An 18,508-nucleotide genomic window follows, 5' to 3' on the forward strand; every position below is an offset into this window, starting at 1 on the left:
TGCACAATGAGATCAAGATAAAGGTAGAATAATGTTTATTGTTGATGCCCTTTGCTTTGCCTTGCTGATCCACTCTCCGTTCAATTTTCATTGCTTGGTTCCTCTACTAGGACTTGATGGATTTTTGCAAGTGAAGTTCTCGAAAGGGTTCAACAATGATGCAAATGTTGTTCTTGATCTTGACTTTCAATAATCAACCCAATTAATATTGTGAATGGATATGAAAATCTGTTTTCAACTTAATCAATATTTTTGTACAATTTTTGGCATCATACTAAGAAGATGGAAGGAAATTACTCATGAGCAATTGTCAACATCGTTACAGTACAAGCATGATGCCTTGATGCATTTTTTACTTAGGTTTATGTTGTGACTTGTTAGTACTGTAATTGTTTTCAGTGAACATAAATTGTTTGAGGAATCAAGTAAAGTAGCGAATGATGCAGTAGGGAGTTTAAGAATAGTTGCTTGATTATCAGTAGAAAAAACAAGCATCAATTTAAACATGATTGCAGCTGTACTAATATTTGTGTCTGGTTTTTGGTGGAGTTGGGAGATTGGTTTAAATTCAATAATCAATGTTGTTGAGCTTGTCAATTGATATTTTTTAGTGTAATTTTTTAAAAACTTTAAGTAACCGGGCTGGCCCGAAAGCCCATAGCTCGCAAAGGGCTGGGCTTGGACAAATGTTTTTGAGCCCGTTTATTTTCCGGGCCTTTTTGGCCCAGCCCGCCAAAACCCGAGCCCGTCATGGGCTAGCCCGACGCGGGCTGGGTAGCCCGTTTTGACAGCTCTACATTTAATCACATCTTACATTCAAAAAAGACAATGATCCAACTAGCTGCTCGCCACCTACTCCACAACATTTTACTTGAGGTTTCTAGCATGTAAACATAACAAACAACTTGGGATAAGAAATATTATCTCAGTGAGTTTCCAAGCGAGGAGTTTCTAACTTGATTGTTACATTGGCACTACATGAAATTAATTAGTCCTACTTCTATAGTTTTGTTTTAATTATCTAAATCCAGCTTGAAAATGATAAAAATCTAAGGATCTATACCAACCGGCAATGTGACATATACATCCATCACCATGACTTGTCAGTTCGACCTCATTTTGGTAAGATTAGATTGGAGATGGGTTAACTCCGTAAACAATGTCTATCTGTCATGTTCCGTCGTCTATAAACAGAGAGCTCAGCAAACAAAGAAGAATCTTATTACTCTGACTTGATCCTATTCATCCATGTACACATACTCAACATTTCTTAATCATCTACAAGACCGATGTATGAGTGGGACGATATACAAGGATGTTATTATATGCAAATGATGCCAACATGCAATGCAAGGTCCTAAGTTATGAATACATGGATTGATGCAAGGATATGATTAGGAAATATGTGATCCTTGGTCATGAAACTCAGTTAGCCACGACATATTTCGATTTGCGGATTCAAAACAGAAACTTTTTGCAGTGCAAACTCAGGAAGATTCACTTGGCGATCATTTTAGTGGCTTAGGTTTTGTTTGGGAGTTTGGAGGGGAGGGGAAGGAAGTGCTTTGTGAGGTGAGAAATATAGGGGAAAATTAAGAAATCTTTCACATTTTTTGAAAGAGTATTTTTTTAGAGAGTGATAAATTAATACTTATGATTAATATATATTTTTAATTTTAAGAATATTATAACAATGTAACATCAATCTAAGATATAAATATAATCAAACTTATACATTAGCAATAACTTCTACATTAGCAATAACTTCGTGCATGATAATTTCCTTTTCTTTGCACATAACACCCATAAATCGTGAGAATTATTATTTGATATCCAAGTTTTCGTTAAGCATATAATTCACTCATGCTTATGGAGGGTTAGGGATGGAAAACTCACCTTAACTATAGCTTTACAACTCTTGTTTCTTCCTTCATCCAGTTTCTCTCTTCTCTATTGATTTTTGACAAAATGTGTTTTGTTTTTTTTTCTATCTTTTAGTCAACTAGTGTAGTGACTAGTGGGTGGTGAGTGTGTTATGTGTATGTGGTTGTTTTGTGTATGTATAGGTGTGTTGGAAAAATTAACCAGTTCATTCAATGGTAGTTGGTCCCTAAATGACTAGTTTATTTAATTAATTGATTGATAGGAAAAGAGAGGACCACTTGACCAAAGGATGCCCTTGGGTTTGAGCTTGATAGAGGAGAGGATTCTACGTTTCTTTCTTCGTTTTGGAGTAAGAAATCAGAAATGCTAAGCTAACGGAATCGAGAGCATTGGCTATTTTAGACTCTTTGTAATTACATCTCATCTGCACTCCAAATAAATTATAGGTATAATAAGTAGTATGATGAGAAAAACAAGCAAGAAAATTGAAGAGAACTGAGAAATTTAGATACCCCTAGCTATCTAAATTTATAATAAGCTATGTATGTACTTGTATACTTACCAATACGCATCAAGTATTACTTCTCCAGGCACTACCTACCTACCGCTCCACTCACTTCATTTTTATGATTATACTCTTGCATTCAAATATTAAAAATATGTATATTGTTTGTTGGAGTGATCAATAAGTAACTCAGAGAGAGAAAATTTATTTGAAAAGGAGAACTCACATATATAGTAGTATAGTACAACAACTAGTCAATATATAATCTTCAAACGAAAAAAAAAAAAAACTAGTCAATATATAATGCATCGTGCCCTACTTATTTTTGCTTGCAGCTACCATTTCTGTTCTACACTCTCAGCTTCCCAACCAACTTCATGACAATTTCATCTGAGAAAAAACATGTGGCAGTTTATGTTTTTCCCTTTGGAAGTCATCCTGTTCCCCTCTTAAACCTCATCCTTAAACTAGCACATGCTTCACCAAACACACTATTCTCATTCATTGGCACCGAGCAATCTAATAAACCTCTTTTCTCAAAACCAAACATCCCAAGTAACATGAAACCTTTTAGTATCGGTGATGGAGTTCCAGAGGGTCATGTACTTGGTTCCCACCCAGATGAAAGAGTTAACCTTTTTCTTCAAGCTGGTCATCAAAATCTTCAAAAGGGAATAGATTTAGCTGTTGCAGATACAAAAGTGCGAGTTACATGCATCATTACTGATGCTTTTCTTGCTCCTTCTTTTCTTGTAGCTCAGCAACTCAATATTCCGTGGATTCCAGTTTGGGTTTCTTTGTCATGTTCTCTCTCTGCACATTTCTACACTGATTTTATACACCAAAATATTGCTGAAAACAATGCAAAAGATAGATCGTTGGATTTTCTTCCAGGTTTGTCTAAGATGAGAGTTGAAGATTTGTCTGACGATATAACCAAGAGTGGAGAAGAGGAGACACTATTCTCAAAGACACTTGCTTCATTGCGTCAAGTGTTACCTCAAGCTAAAGCAGTGGTTATGAATTTCTTTGAGGAATTAGATCCACCTTTGTTTGTTGAGGATATGAGATCAAATTTGCAGTCTGTTCTTTATGTTGGTTTTCTCACTCTTTCGATTCCTCTACCACCTTTGCCTCCGTCTGATAGGGATGAAACTGGTTGTTTGTCATGGTTGGACAAACAGAAAAGTAAATCAGTAATTTATGTCAGCTTTGGGACTGTTGCGACACCACCTCCAAATGAGCTAGTGGCATTGGCAGAAGCATTGGAAGAAAGTGGATTCCCATTTCTTTGGTCTCTTAAGGACCACTTGAAGGGACTTTTGCCAGATGGGTTTCTTGAGAGGACTAGTCATTGTGGGAAAATTGTTCCTTGGGTGCCTCAAGCTCAAGTTTTGGGACATGATTCTATTGGAGTGTTTGTTACTCACTGTGGATGTAACTCAGTGTTTGAGAGTATTTCCAATGGGGTGCCTATGATCTGTAGGCCATTTTTTGGAGATCATGCGATGAGTGGAAGAATGGTGGAAGATATTTGGGAGATTGGTGTGAAGATTGAAGGTGGAGTGTTCACCAAAAATGGATTGGTGAAGAGTTTGAATCTGATTCTTGTGGAAGAAGAGGGGAAGAAGATGAGAGAAAAGGCTCAAAAGGTGAAAAGGACCGTGCTTGATGCAGCTGGACCACATGGTAAAGCAGCACATGATTTCAAGACTTTGGTGGAAATAGTTTCTAGCTCTTAATTAATTAGTTAGAGACCAGTTGCTTGTTATTTGGGTGTTTTATTTTGTTTTAACTTATTTGTGTGTTTTTCCCTTTGTGATTCTTGTGTTTTATGCAAATGACCATAGTGGTTTAGTGGACATTTAACCTGGAATAAAAGATGCATGAAGTTACTACGACTTAAACTTACTGTAGTGTACTCTGTCAATAGATTTAATGTAGTGTACGATGTTGTTTTGGTGCAACCAATGTATCAGGGATTCGGGAGTCTGGTGGGACCACTCTTTTAAAGGGATTGACCCCTCTCTAAATATTTAAGTGTACTTTCTCTCTAAATATTATGCCTTCTGCACTTTACTTTCATCACCAATCATCAATAGACCTTAGCTTGCTTGGTCACATACCAAAATATAGAAGTTTTAGACGCACAGAAATAAGTGAATAAAAGTAAAAGAAAAAGGAATTAAACAAAGCATACTTTCAAATAAGTAAACAATATGTAATTTGATGTATGTGTGCCTAAATCATTTTTATTTAGGCTTGTGCCCAAGTAAGTGTTGCTCCCATCAATAATATCCCGCTTTTATAAGAAAAGTAATGATGTAGACAACTTTTGAAACAATCTTCTTCTCTTTTCTTATTGATGAAAAACAATAGAGAAAGAAAGAAAAAAAGAGAGTAAAAATACAACAAAAGTATGAGAGAACTAAAGAACCGTTCCAAAATGGTTGTACGAATATCATTTCTCTTTTAAGAATCACTATGAATAAGAGAATTTCAGTTACCAATTAGAAGAAAAATAAGAAGTTTATTGAAATAGTTTATGAACAAGCCATAAATTATGTTATGGTTGTACCCAAATAAAACACTAATGCAAATACATATATAAGCTAATGAATAAACTCTTCCGAACGCTACACAACTCAAGTTTCCTTTGTTTTAGAATGAGTCTACCTTGTAACTGAAAATTCAATAGGTATTGCTTCAAAGAAATTCATGTATTCTTGACACAAGACACACACAATTATAACACTTCATGACAAATTTTATTACTGACACAAGAATTTGATTTAATTAATTTTTTTGACTAGACACAAGAATTTGATAGAAACGGGAAGTTGAGAATAGATACGATAACTATTTGACAGATCTTATTAGAGAGCAAAGGTTTCAGAAGCAACATACACATAGACAACTCTTAAGATTTTTGAGAAGTTGGCATGGCCATGTTAATCTTGTCGTCACTGTCTGAATCCTTCCAGTTCTGGGTTATTGTTTTGATTTGCGTATAAAAGTTAACCCCTGCCTTGCCTGTGATCATACAAAAAAACAGCATCAAATCTAAAATTAAGTCCATGATAAATGGCCTAATAGTGTAAGTGAAAAGGAAGAGGTAATTTTGTGATACCGTAGAAATTGAGATCGCCTGCAAATGATGCCTTGTTGCCAGTAAAGGAGAAAAAGGGCAAAGGAACAGGAATAGGAACATTGATGCCCACCTAGTTCAAATGGTAAATGAAGTGACAAGTTATTACCCATTAGAGTATCAATCAAACAAATTTTTATTTTAATTTCTATAACAAATTTATTCGTTTTTAGTGTACAACATTTTTATATTATCAAGGACTAAAAGCATACAGTTTTGTATTTTTGAAGGACTCAAAATGTACAACATTTTTATAAAGGATAAAGTTAACATTTTTTTAATATTATAGAGATCAAAAATATATTTAACTCTTATGTATTATTTTGTGGTAGAGAAAATATAGCCAAGGGAAACATGCAGTGTTTGGTTTGGTTGACAAATAACAGACACAGTGCATATCTTGATTCAAATCCATAAGACCTATTATCTGTTAATGTGCTTCCAAGAGCAAATGCAAAACACCCCACCTGCCCTGCCTCGATTTCGGTCTGAAATTTCCTTGCAGCTACACCAGATCTAGTGAATATAGTAGCACCATTTCCATACCTGTTGGAAAAGTCGGAGTAAGATATAAATGGAAGTTTAACAAAAGAAAATGACATGGAGTAGTTGCTAACAAAATACTTGTTTTCATTGACAAAGTTTATAGCCTCTTCCAAGCTATCAGCCTGAAGTGAAAAAGAAACACACTATCAGCATAACATTGTTTTGTGCCAAAATGAAAAATAAAATTATTCCAAAAATATGATTATAAGGATGAAACAAATAAAACGTACCTCTGTGAGAAGAAGAACTGGGCCAAAAATCTCCTCCTACACAAGCGTAACAGATAGTCAAATTTAAGTCTAAATTTCAAGTCTCCTTATTCATTAAAACTCTTAGGTGAACACTTACGGATGGGAGATTAATGAGAAAATACCTTGTAGCACTCCATCTCGGAACTAACATCTGCTAAGATGGTTGGGCCAATAAAGTTGCCAGATTCATATCCGGGGACCTACAAGACATGCATGTAAGAGAATTAACTAACAGGTAAATATCAATTCCTATACTATATATCTAACAGGTAAATTGATCTTGATCATATACAAGGATTGGAGGTGAATATCAGTTCCTATGCTATATATCTAACAGGTAAATTGATCATATACAAGGATTGAATTTCATGGCAGTCACGCAGCCGATAAGCTTGAGGCCATTCGATCAAGATCAAGCGGTCCAGATTTTAATCTCAATTTTATATTAAACAAAAATTAAAAACTGATTTAAGATCTAAACCATCTGATCTTGATCGGACGGTTCGAGGTGCTGACTGCATCAACTCCCGACTGCACCTAATCCAAATTCTCATTTATACAAGAGCAAAGGTAAGGAAATGTGTGAACCATAAAATATGAAATGATAAAAATGGTAGAGAATATAAATTCTACCACTATACTTCTTCCATCGAGCAATAGTCTGGCTCCACTTTCAAATCCAGATTGAATTAATCTGTGTATTCGCTCCTTTGCCTGTGCAGTATTTAAGAAACATATACACAAGATTCATGTAGATACACTGAATGCCTATGACAGTAATTCTTAAACAATACTCAGAAGATGGGATATTACATTTGAGCTCAATCAAGTTCAAAACACAGTAAAAGTAAAATAAGAACTATATGGCACATACAAACCTGTATGCTAATGACTGGACCAAGGTCTGCATCAGCTTCAGTTCCAGCATTTACTTTAAGAGCTTTGGCACGCTCCACAAGTATACTTTCCCTGGACAAACAGTGTGAAGACTAAAGGATGAAATTATACTTAAATACTTATCAGTGCTTGGTTAAGAGTAAGTTTTATAAGGATGAAAAAGAACCAAGTCAATTTCCCCAAGACAATTTTATTCCAAGTCCAAATACTATGAGTTTTTCCTTTGCTGCTCCGGGGGAGAGCACGAATTGCTTCTAGCGAAAGATGCTACTTCACAAATCAAAATAACAGGATTACATAAGAAACTAATTTAGTATCATACCACGGTTTTGAGCCTCCAACAAAAACAACTGTACTTAGAGCCATACACCTTTGTCCAGCAGCACCAAAACCTGCAGCAATTAAAGCATTTATAGTAGCATCAACACTTGCATCCGGCATGACAACTGCGTGATTTTTGGCCCCCATGTTAGACTGCAAAACAAAATTTCATTAGGTGCAAAACTTTGATCATGGGCATGGGTAGAAAGAAACAATTTCACTATGGAAAGGAGAAAACTAAGACTTAGTGGATCCACCTGAACACGCTTCCCTTTAGTGGCTGCTCTAGCATATATGTGCATTCCAGCCTCAAATACAAAATAAGATAATCAAATAAGGATACGTAATGAATGACTATCATTTGAAAGAAAGAGCATTTGAATCACTCTCATTTTTCTTTTTTTTCTATGTAGGTGCAACAAACTGTAAAACGACTCAGTTCTGCTGTCATAAAATGGGATTGACTTTGATTAAATAATTTACTTTATCATAAGTGTAAAAGGAAAGGCATCACATAGAAGCAGTAAAGTTTGAGAAAAAAATTAGATGACTTACAACATTTGAACCAACAAAAGATATAGCTTTGATATCATCGTGATCACAAATAGCATTCACAGTATCCTGTCACCAATTGAATATCAACAACCAACAATAAACAAGAAAAACAGCTAGGGGCATTGATGCATCACAATGTGAAAAGTTATGTGCAGATATCTGATTTAATGTTTGAGTACACAATAAAATTACCAAATTCCAAATTATGAACACTTGAGTTCCTTTACTTGGAAAGTATAGCAAGAAAATGGAGAAGAGAAGTTTAATTAAAAAAAAAGGTTATGGCATACATGGGCACCATGAACTATGTTTAAGACACCCTCTGGCAAACCAGCTTCCATTGCCAATTGTGAAAGAAGCATAGAAGCACCTGAAAAAAAATGCAGAAATTAAAATATGACCGCCAATTTTCTCTGTCATAAGCTGTAGGAAACAAAAAATATGAGTCATGAAAGCTGACAGAAGACTGTATACTTGTGAGTAACATAGTAGCATGCTACATGTACCATCACAAGTGTAGGGAAGAAAAACTAGTGCATGCCTACCAAATGGATCAATAAGACCACTTTATCATTCATCATCAAGTAAAATTAATATAGTATTGTCAAACCAACTGTAAGATATGACATTGCTCCTAAAACATTCTTTGAAATTTCCTTAGTGAGGATCACATTCACAACCAATAAAATTGAAAAATATTTAAATGTAATGAGAAAGTTAGGGTTAACAGAATTTGAACTTCTAGAGCATCAATTTTGGGAGTATTGTTCTTGCTTGACAGTTCAAAATCTCCAATTTATTAATATCCAGATTAGCAATACAGATGAGATATGCAAGCGTGGTGACTGAGAAATCCTAATGGTTAAATTAAGAAGAGGTAATAAGAAAGGTGTTCAGTTTATTCAAAAAAAAAAAAAAAAATTAGTCTTGGTGTCCGCTACAGTTCAGGTTGATATTTTATAAATTTCACAATGCTAATAATATAACAAAGGAGCATAAGTTTCCTTTGAATTACACAGAACATCGTGTCCTTTATCCATTTTATTCAACATTAAGTTCCATGTGAAGGAGTTAAGTCCAGGTAAACGACCGCAATAAGAAAAAAATTACCTGGATCTTTCTCTGATGGTTTTAGGATGAAGGTATTACCACATGTAACTGCCACTGGGAACATCTGCATAATGATCATACACATTTGGAATTTGTAACGACGTTTATCAATAACAGGATTTTCATTCTTGTATCCAATACAATACTCTATATATGTTGTTATTCCCATAAGAAGTAACAAATAACAATAACATGGGAAGATACAGCTTCATAGCTATTTCTAGCCTAATCTTTCTCTACCATTATGCATAATTTGACATTCCTATCTCATTCATGTTGACATGGATTACATAAACAAAATGCACAAATTAATTCCATAGTCAAAAAATCAACACAAAAACAAGTAGAAGCCAGCTTACCCACAGGGGAATCATTGCAGGAAAGTTAAAAGGACAGATGCCGGCACAAACACCAAGCGGTTCTCTAATGCTGAAAGTATCAATTCCATGTGACACATTGGAAACATACTCTCCCATCTGTAGTGTTGCCATCCCACAAGCATGTTCAACCACCTCTACATGACGCAAATCAAAATGCACAGAGAACACCGGCACAAATAATTATGAACTCAACCATGATCTCATCACAATAACTTCTCAAGCAACATATTATAAAAGACCAACCTAAACCACGGAATACATCTCCTTGTGCATCCTTTAACGTCTTTCCTTGTTCGGTGGTCACATTAAGGGCTAGTTTATCCTGAATCAGTTATAAATTAGTGATAGTATTTAAAAAATAAATAAAATTTCTGTCATATAGCGCCAAAATCATAGAACACTGTAAAGTGCTAACCATATCTCTGCGTATAAGCTCTTGGAACTTCAACATAACACGTTGGCGTTTCGTGATTGGAGTGTTACGCCATGATGGAAATGCCTTCTTTGCTGCAGCCACTGCCGCTGTAAACTCTTCATCTGTAGTCAAAGGAACTTGTGAAACAACTTCTTGTGTAGCCTATTATATCAAACAGTATCAATATCAGAAGCACACCTTTCTCAAAACCGCAAATGATAAACTCAACTATAAGCTCAGTATAAAAAAGAAAAACACTTACAGGGTTTATAACATCTATGAAAGTCAGTGACTTTGATTCAACAAACTTGCCTCCAATGAGATTTGGAACCCTCTGATTCAATACAATTAAACAAAAAAAAAATATGACATAAAATATGATTGAAAAACTCATTAAAAGGAGACTACTATTGGAATTCTGCACGGTCAAATGAGTAGCACCGACAATTCAGATTGAAGATGTGTTCATTGTCCGCATAAGTTAGTGCTTACACCGACACAACATGAATATCATGAATATCACATATGCTTGTGTTGTGTTGGTGTCGGACACTGATACGTATTGGACAAGTGACACGCCTTCAATCAGAAGTGTCGGTGTTTTCACTAAAATAAACAAAAGCTATGGTTATCCAAATTCAAAACCAAAAAACCCCTTTTTTCTTGTTCACTTCAATTTGGTGAATTCATCCTAACTAGTACAATGAACAACATTAAAACAAATGAAGCCAACACAAAATGCAGAAATTTTCAAATTCTATTGCAATATTTATGGAGAGAAAGGTTGAGCTTACCAGAGGATTAGGTTGTGTTGAAAAATGAGAAGTTGCCATGATCAACGTGTTGAGTGAAGTGAAACAGTATTAAAATTTGATTAGATTTTCAAAATTTCAATTATTGTTGTTAATCATTCAGCTAAGTTAATTAAGTAAATAAAAAGCGGGAACATAAGCAATGTGCTTTATTATTTGGGGAAATTTTATCTTCTTTGTGGTGAATGTGCATTTGGAACATTATTGGATTCGATTTGGATTTGATGTTCTTTTTAATTGTTTTTGTCTTTTTCTTTTCCATGTATTTTTAAATTATGTCTACGTCCGCCTTACTTTTTTTTTTCTCTTTTTTTTTTATTATATACTTTTAACTTAAAAAATATACTCCCTTCATAAACAATTGACTTTTTAAATTTATTGAATAATTTATGTATTTGGTTTATATTCTAAATCAGATACATCAATTATTTAATGTATTTAAAATACTATTTTTTTCTTATAAATAAGACCGGAGAAAATAATTAATTAGGATAATTAAGATTTTTTTGTGGTTTCTTCAAAAAAAAAAAAGATTTTTTTGTGGTAGTTGGAGTTTGAATCCCGAACCTTGCATATATTATGCATTGTCCTTCTCAACTGAGTTAAGTTCACGAAGACAATTAAGATTTGACTATATTAACATAACAACTACTATTTTGGACGGTTAAAAAAAAAAGAACTTTTGGACCAAATTTTAGACCGGCTCAAATCCAATAACACATTTTTTGTGAACCTAAATTCTAGATCAAACATTACTTGTTTGGTATCACTTTTGTCATAAAGATACCTTGAAATACAATTCGGAATACAGAAATGATAAACAAACACAAAATTTTAGACACAAATACAACACCATATACAACTGTTCACTTATACATACTATTTTAATATTTTTTTACTATTCCATTCCCTCTTGTCTGCAACCCACTTTCTCTCCTGCATTTCTCTTTTTCTTGCACCAGGAGTGTTGTCTTTCCCAGCTTGCTCTCCGATCATCTTCTCTTTACCGCCGCTGCATCCTCCACCTCTCTCACGTGCTTTGTGTGTGTTGTTCCTCGATTTCCCGTTGTTCTCTCTCCCTCATGAGATTTCTCTCAATCACCGGCGACCACGGTCGCCACCGTCTTCAACAAACAGATCTGATGTCCGATGTGGTGGTGATGACAGTGGTGATCTGAACGGGACTCCGGCGACGAGAGGGAGAAGGAGATTTCTTCGTCGATATGTCCAGATCTGAACGAATTGATAGGGCGAGGACGATGGTGGTTGCCACTGATGCAGAGTGCAGTGGTGAGGACGACGGTGGCGAGGCGGCGGTGGTTAGGAGAATGGCGGTGTGGTGAGGAAGTGAGAGAATGCAGAGAAGGTGGGGTTGGGAAGAAGATGGGTCTATGGAGATTTGACAAAATTGCCCCTTTTTAATGGTTGAAATACCCAAATTACCCATGGTGTTGTATTTGTGTCACATATTTTGTGTTTACTTATCATTGCTCTTCGGAATATACTCTAGAATTGAATGAAATCGTCTTAATTAAATTAAACAATGAGAAACTTTATTTACTTCTCTTTGAGAAAACTTCACACTAAAGCATACGTGTAGAAAGGAATAAACCACAAAGACAATCTTGAACGACACATTCTAATTTTGACACAACAACTTCGAACTTGGCGTTATTTATAAATTTTTATAGACATATCTGATTAAAGACGTGTTTGGTGTTCGCTACGGGTTAATGTTGAATAATGATACGATACCAACACATGCAATTATGTTTGAAAATTTTAATTATTTTTTAAAAAATTATTATTGATATCAATGTGTTAATGTCAATGTTGTGTTTAATGTTAGTGTTGTGTCGTGCTTCATAATTTATAATATGGGTCCATTTAGTTTGCACCAGTGAATGTTTGGGTCCAACTTGGACCAATTTTTTTTACCATTAAATTGTTATTATGGTCCATTCACACAAAATAAAACTCATCAACTCTTTCTTACTCATTGCACATACTCGCTCTTTCATCCCTATCTTTGCCTCTTGTCTTCTTCTTCATTCTTCTTTCATTTCAAAATATTAAACTAGATACAAATGATAGCTTTTATTTTCCATTAAACTGTGGCTTTATTCTAAAATAATTAGATTTATGTATTTTTCCTTTTATGACTGAATCATTATAAGTAGCAGCAAAAAATAAAGTGACAAGTAAAAAAAAGGGGGGAGGGTTATGGAAAAAATATAGTCAGACGGTGAACGGGAGAAAGAAAATGGAAAACAATACACCATAGTTGAGAGAAAACAAAGAACCAAGAAAAACTATAGTGTAAGGGATCGATGGTTTGAGAGAAAATTGAGTGAATAACGCAATAATTCACAATGTTGAAATTTCTGATATTTAATCCAATAATAAAGAGATTAAAATGAAGGGGAACTAAAGGAGTGGAGTGGCTGTTGTAAAAAAAAACATAAAAGAATGAAGGAAAGGAGGAGATTGGGTCTGAGATTGAGTTGGTGAAAGAGATAGACATGAAGAAAGAGTGAAAAGGAACCGAGGGAGGGAGCATGTGCATGCCAGTGAGAGAATGGAAGAATGAGAGAGTTATTTTTTTAAATGAAAAATGAGAGAGTAATTCTGTGTGGTTGGAGTATTATAAAATCTGTGTGTCACATTTGATCAATGCTTGAAAAAAATTGGTCTAAGTTGGACCTAAACTTTCACTGGTCCAAATTAAAATTACCCCTTTACAATATAGCTCAGAAATGAATTAATGAAGTTTGTTAAACGAATGCTAAAAAGTTTACTGCAAATCATGGAAAAAGCCTAATGCAGTAATGCTTATACCTTTAACAAAAACGCCGTCAAATTGCATTTGAGAAAAATCGCTCCTCAATAGTCGATAGATCAATAGCTCCTAATTAGGAAGCACACTATGTCATGCACAACAAACAAATATTGTAATTCAATAATGGACTTTGAGAGACAAAATCATACACGAGTTATCATTTTACTATAGATTTCTATTATTAACAAGACAGTTCATGGTAGGGATGGGCAAAGTTTGGTTTTGAACCAAAACTGCATGTGAACAGAATTGAATTGTTTTTCAGTTCTTTAGAACTGAACTGAACTATAATGGAACAACTCGAACTGAACTCAAATTGTTCTTTAAAATAGTAAACTGTTTCATTTAAAAAAAAAAAAAATTGAACCGAACTGTTGTCAACTTAAGTGGTTTTTTTCGAATTAAAAACTAGTCATAAGGATGAAAAGTTTAACTTTGATTATCAATTTATCACAGTTCACTGAATGATAAAGATGACTGTTCAAAATGATAGTGTTATGATGCAGTGTAAATAGGGGTTAAATTAGACTTTCATTAATACATCACTTCCCATTTGATAACCGTAAGTCTTTAACCTTGACTCAAAATAAAAATCTCTAAGCTTGGTAATTTATAATTTTGTAGCGATTAAAAGTCTAGATTTTGCTATAGGGACAAAAACAAAATTTTAAACAAAATTTTAAAATTTTGTATGAACAAAAAACATATTTAAAATTTTAATATTGTAGAATGTGTACCGTTGGACAAGTAAAAATATTGTAGAATGTGTACCATTGTACCGTTGTACAATGTTCAAATCTATACCAACAGAAAAGAATAGAACTCCTACAATACGGTAAAAACATTGTTCAAATCTCAGTTTGAAGAGATACTCACATTTAACATTTGACAAGCCTCAAATATAAAATTATCTCTCGTTGATGAAGTTTATTGATAACAAAAAAACATCATTTTCACTTTTCATGAGCCAGCTATCCATGATTTTTTTTTTTCCTAAAAAAAATCTATTCCAAAACTGAATTAAGAGAGGATTTCACAAAACAAAATGTTAAATAAAAAAGGAAGGGATTTGTATGCACGCGTTTTATTTGCCATGTGCCATGAGATTATAGTGGGGGTAAAAAGGACAAAAAAATCAAATTGATGGACCCATGTAAATAATAATTATTGTTTTTTCTTTTCTTATTTGGTGTTAACCTGTTGTTTTTAAGGGAAAGAAACTCTAATGATTTGAAGTTCCTCTGTCTTTTAGCGGGAATGAACTCTAGTGATCTAGTGTTTAATCGGGATGTAAGTAAAGGATTGTTTGGTGCACTTTCAACTTATATTATGGCTTTTTAACCCGTCTTTCTCGACATTTTTTTGTCATATCATCTTCTAAATTGACGTTGAAGCATATTTACAAATAAGTGAACTCTTCTGTTGAGTTTGTTACCAACTTAAGTCACTATGACTCCTTTTCTTGGATGATTCTTCAATCTTCTTGTTTCTCTTTATTTATTAAGTTTTAGCTTGGTGTAATGAAAAGTAGCATCCCTATATTAGGTTCTTAATCTTTGTAATTTTCTTCTTTCATAAAAAAATCTCTTAAAAAAAGAGTGTCAAAGAATATTGTTCTTGATTATTTTATAAATATTATATTCGTTGAAATTTTTATTCTATTTTATATTTTGGAGGTGCGACTTTAATGCTTTCAATTTTTTGTTTTGCACTATCTTAGTTTTTTTTTTAAACTGGGTATCCTCCGCGCGCAACTGCGGAGATTAATCTCTCGAGCATTGTGGGACTCAAATGAGTGGTAAGTTCTTCCTAAAAATTTTAACGTTGTTGCATGCCTAAGGCTGGATTGAAACACCATTCTCTAATCTTAAATTAATATTTCTTTCATTAAAAAAAATCCAAGAATATTACTGTTTACTGTACTAACTAATCCATTTATGAGTTAGTTTTTTTCTCTACTAGCCTAATGGCTAGAAATTCATTATTTGTGTAGTTTTTTATTTTAATTTTAACCTTTATTTAAGTATCTTATTTATAATTTATTATTATCCACCTAATCAAGTATTAAATTTCTTCTCAAAAAAAAATTATTAAATTTAATCTAATCTTAAATCAATCTAAAAAATGAAATGTTGATGTTGTACCAAAAACTAAAAAACCACACACATACACACACAGCAAGAAGAAGAACACAATGATTCTGAGTCTGAATTTGAATCCTCTGCAATGCAATTGCATCTCATTCATCACCAGAAGATTCCTATCCAGTGTGGTCCCCACACATTCCCCTTCAGACCATATAAAAACCTTGGTTTCAAAGGGTCATTATCACCAAACACTTCAATTTTTCACACAACTTCATTTCTCTGGCCACCATTTCAATTCTATCCCTTTTGTTCTTCCATCAGTGATCAAAGCATGTTCCTTTACTCACTTGTATGCCTTTGGCACACAGCTTCATTGCTCAGCTCTTGTTACAGGCTCATACACCGACCCAATTGTTTCGAATTCAATTATTTCTATGTATGCGAAGTTTTCTGATATCGAATCAGCACGCCAAGTGTTTGATACAATGCCTCACAGAGATACCATCACTTGGAATTCAATGATCAATGCGTATTTGCAAAATGGGTTGCTTGTAGAAGCTCTGCAAATTTTGAAAGATTTTTACTTTCTTGGTTTTCTTCCCAAGCCGGAGTTGCTGGCTAGTATGGTATCCATGTGTGGGAGGGAAATGAGTTTGGGTTGGAGGATAGGAAGACAGATTCATGGACTTGTTGTTGTTGATGGGAGGATACGAATTCAACATTCGGTTTTTCTATCGACGGCTTTTGTGGATTTCTATTTTAGGTGTGGTGACTCTTTGATGGCTCGAAGTGTGTTTGATGGGATGGAGATGAAAAATGAGGTTTCGTGGACTGCGGTGATATCTGGTTGTGCCAATAATCAAGATTACGATGTAGCTTTAGCATGCTATAGAGAAATGCAGGTTGGGGGAGTTAACCCGAATAGAGTAACGTTGATTGCACTTTTACCAGCTTGTGCAAGGCCAGGTTTTGTTAAGTATGGAAAGGAGATTCATGGCTATGCCTTCCGTTACGGGTTTGATTCATGTCATAGTTTTGCATCAGCTCTCATAAACATGTATTGTGAATGTGGAGAATCACTGCACCTCGCTGAACGAATTTTCGAAGGGTCTAGTTTAAGGGACGTGGTGTTGTGGAGTTCAATCATAGGGAGCTATGCTCGAAGAGGAGAGAGCGACAAAGCTTTGAAGCTTTTTAATAAGATGAGGACTGAAGAAACTGAACCAAACTATGTAACTTTATTGGCAGTGATATCTGCATGTACAAACTTATCTTCATTAAAGCATGGTGGTGTAATCCATGGCTACATCTTGAAATTTGGAATTGGTTTTAGCATCTTTGTGTGCAATGCACTTATAAATATGTATGCCAAGTGTGGTAGTATAGATGATTCTTGCAAGATATTCCTAGAAATGCCGAATAGAGATTCTGTTACATGGAGTAGTGTGATCAGTGCCTATGGCCTTCATGGATATGGAGAACAAGCTTTACAGCTTTTTTATGAAATGAAAGAGAGAGGAGTGAAGCCTGATGCAGTCACATTTCTTGCAGTCTTATCTGCTTGTAATCACACTGGCCTTGTCACTGAGGGACAACAGTTATTTGAGCAAGTAAATGCAGACTGTGAAATTCCAATCACTATAGAGCATTATGCATGCCTAATTGATCTACATGGAAGGTCAGGGAAACTTGAAGATGCTTTGGAAATTCTGAGAACGATGCCTATGAAACCGAGTGCAAGAATATGGAGCTCTCTTGTATCGGCTTGTAAGCTTCATGGAAGACTAGATATTGCAGAATCACTATCATCTCAGCTTATAAGATCAGAACCAAATAATGCTTCTAATTACACATTATTGAGTATGATTCACGCAGAGAAGGGTCATTGGCTTGATATAGAACAACTGAGGGAAACCATGAAACTACAAAGATTAAGAAAATGTTATGGATTCAGCCGCATTGAAGCGGGCCATTAGATTAAGTTTCTAGCAAAACAATGCAGAATGTTTGAACTTTGAAGGCTAGCTTTAGACAGGATCAAAATGCTTTGACAAGAGTGCTTTCTTGGAACTTTTTTGCCTCTCAACCAAAGAGCATGCAATTTGTCCAATGGTATGTTAATTGGGGAGAGGAAGTTGGTTGTTGGAATTCAAAGAATTGGACAATGATCAATGGAAGTTGGGCTGATTCACGTGGAATTTGCTTCTTCCAAAGCAATGTGTTATACTCCCTCCGTCCTAAAATATAAGCAAAAAAATCTCATTTTCTTTGTATCAAAATATAAGCAAAAAACACCAACTTTTATGTTATTATTGTGTTTTTTCAAACAAATCATCTTTTCCAATATAAAATTAAATGCATGTTGCATTCAATTTGTTTCTCTTTTTATTTTCTCCATAATTTTTAACCAATGAGAATTATTTTTACACCTTTCCATGAAACTTATTCCAAGGAGAACACAAAAAATTATACCTCAAATCACTAAGTATTGGTTTTCTTAATAAGTGTGAATTAGTGTTTTTTGCTTATAAAAAAAGACGGAGGGAGTAGCCGATAAAGCAAAAAGAAAAGGAAGCATTGGAATATTTGTTAGCAAGGTTGCATTGGCACCTAAGCCTATGCCTGCATCGATCTTCAAGAAAATAACAAGGGTTGCGCTAACTAGTGTCATAAGGGCACATGTTAACAAACCAAAAGTAGAAACATTTTCTTAAATATTGTGCATTCAATTAAACAAAAGCAAAATATTAAATTCAAA

General features: G+C 34.4%; 3 protein-coding genes across 5 annotated transcripts; 2 read left to right on the top strand and 1 right to left on the bottom strand.

The window, feature by feature from the left end:
• The first annotated feature begins 2,720 nt into the window (after positions 1-2,720).
• Positions 2,721-4,296, top strand: LOC146943661 (anthocyanidin 3-O-glucosyltransferase 7-like). Its single transcript, XM_085741939.1, has one exon. The coding sequence runs from the start codon at positions 2,767-2,769 to the stop codon at positions 4,129-4,131; it is 1,365 nt and encodes a 454-aa protein (XP_085598065.1). The 5' UTR covers positions 2,721-2,766; the 3' UTR covers positions 4,132-4,296.
• Positions 4,297-5,044: 748 nt separating this feature from the next.
• Positions 5,045-11,019, bottom strand: LOC146943662 (methylmalonate-semialdehyde dehydrogenase [acylating], mitochondrial-like). 3 transcript variants are annotated; one of them, XM_085741938.1, is made up of 18 exons: positions 10,807-11,019; positions 10,275-10,346; positions 10,013-10,134; positions 9,841-9,919; positions 9,577-9,731; positions 9,218-9,281; positions 8,398-8,477; positions 8,108-8,173; positions 7,810-7,860; positions 7,554-7,705; positions 7,213-7,303; positions 6,968-7,048; positions 6,457-6,534; positions 6,314-6,349; positions 6,162-6,205; positions 6,005-6,083; positions 5,520-5,610; positions 5,045-5,422 (listed from the first exon to the last, which is right to left on the bottom strand). In XM_085741938.1, exons 3-18 carry the CDS (start codon positions 10,046-10,048, stop codon positions 5,310-5,312), a joined length of 1,296 nt encoding a protein of 431 aa, XP_085598064.1. In that variant the 5' UTR covers positions 10,049-10,134; positions 10,275-10,346; positions 10,807-11,019; the 3' UTR covers positions 5,045-5,309. The 3 variants fall into 3 exon arrangements, with proteins under 3 accessions (XP_085598064.1, XP_085598063.1, XP_085598062.1); XM_085741937.1 differs by having other exon boundaries at positions 10,013-10,174; XM_085741936.1 differs by having other exon boundaries at positions 6,005-6,205; positions 10,013-10,174.
• Positions 11,020-15,806: 4,787 nt separating this feature from the next.
• On the top strand, positions 15,807-18,508 carry LOC146943663 (PPR superfamily protein). Its single transcript, XM_085741940.1, has one exon. It carries the CDS (start codon positions 15,858-15,860, stop codon positions 17,724-17,726), a length of 1,869 nt encoding a protein of 622 aa, XP_085598066.1. The 5' UTR covers positions 15,807-15,857; the 3' UTR covers positions 17,727-18,508.

The sequence above is a fragment of the Medicago sativa genome, chromosome 2, assembly GCF_051527215.1.
Source record: "Medicago sativa cultivar Bolivia chromosome 2, Bolivia_mono, whole genome shotgun sequence".
Lineage (NCBI taxonomy): Eukaryota > Viridiplantae > Streptophyta > Magnoliopsida > Fabales > Fabaceae > Medicago > Medicago sativa.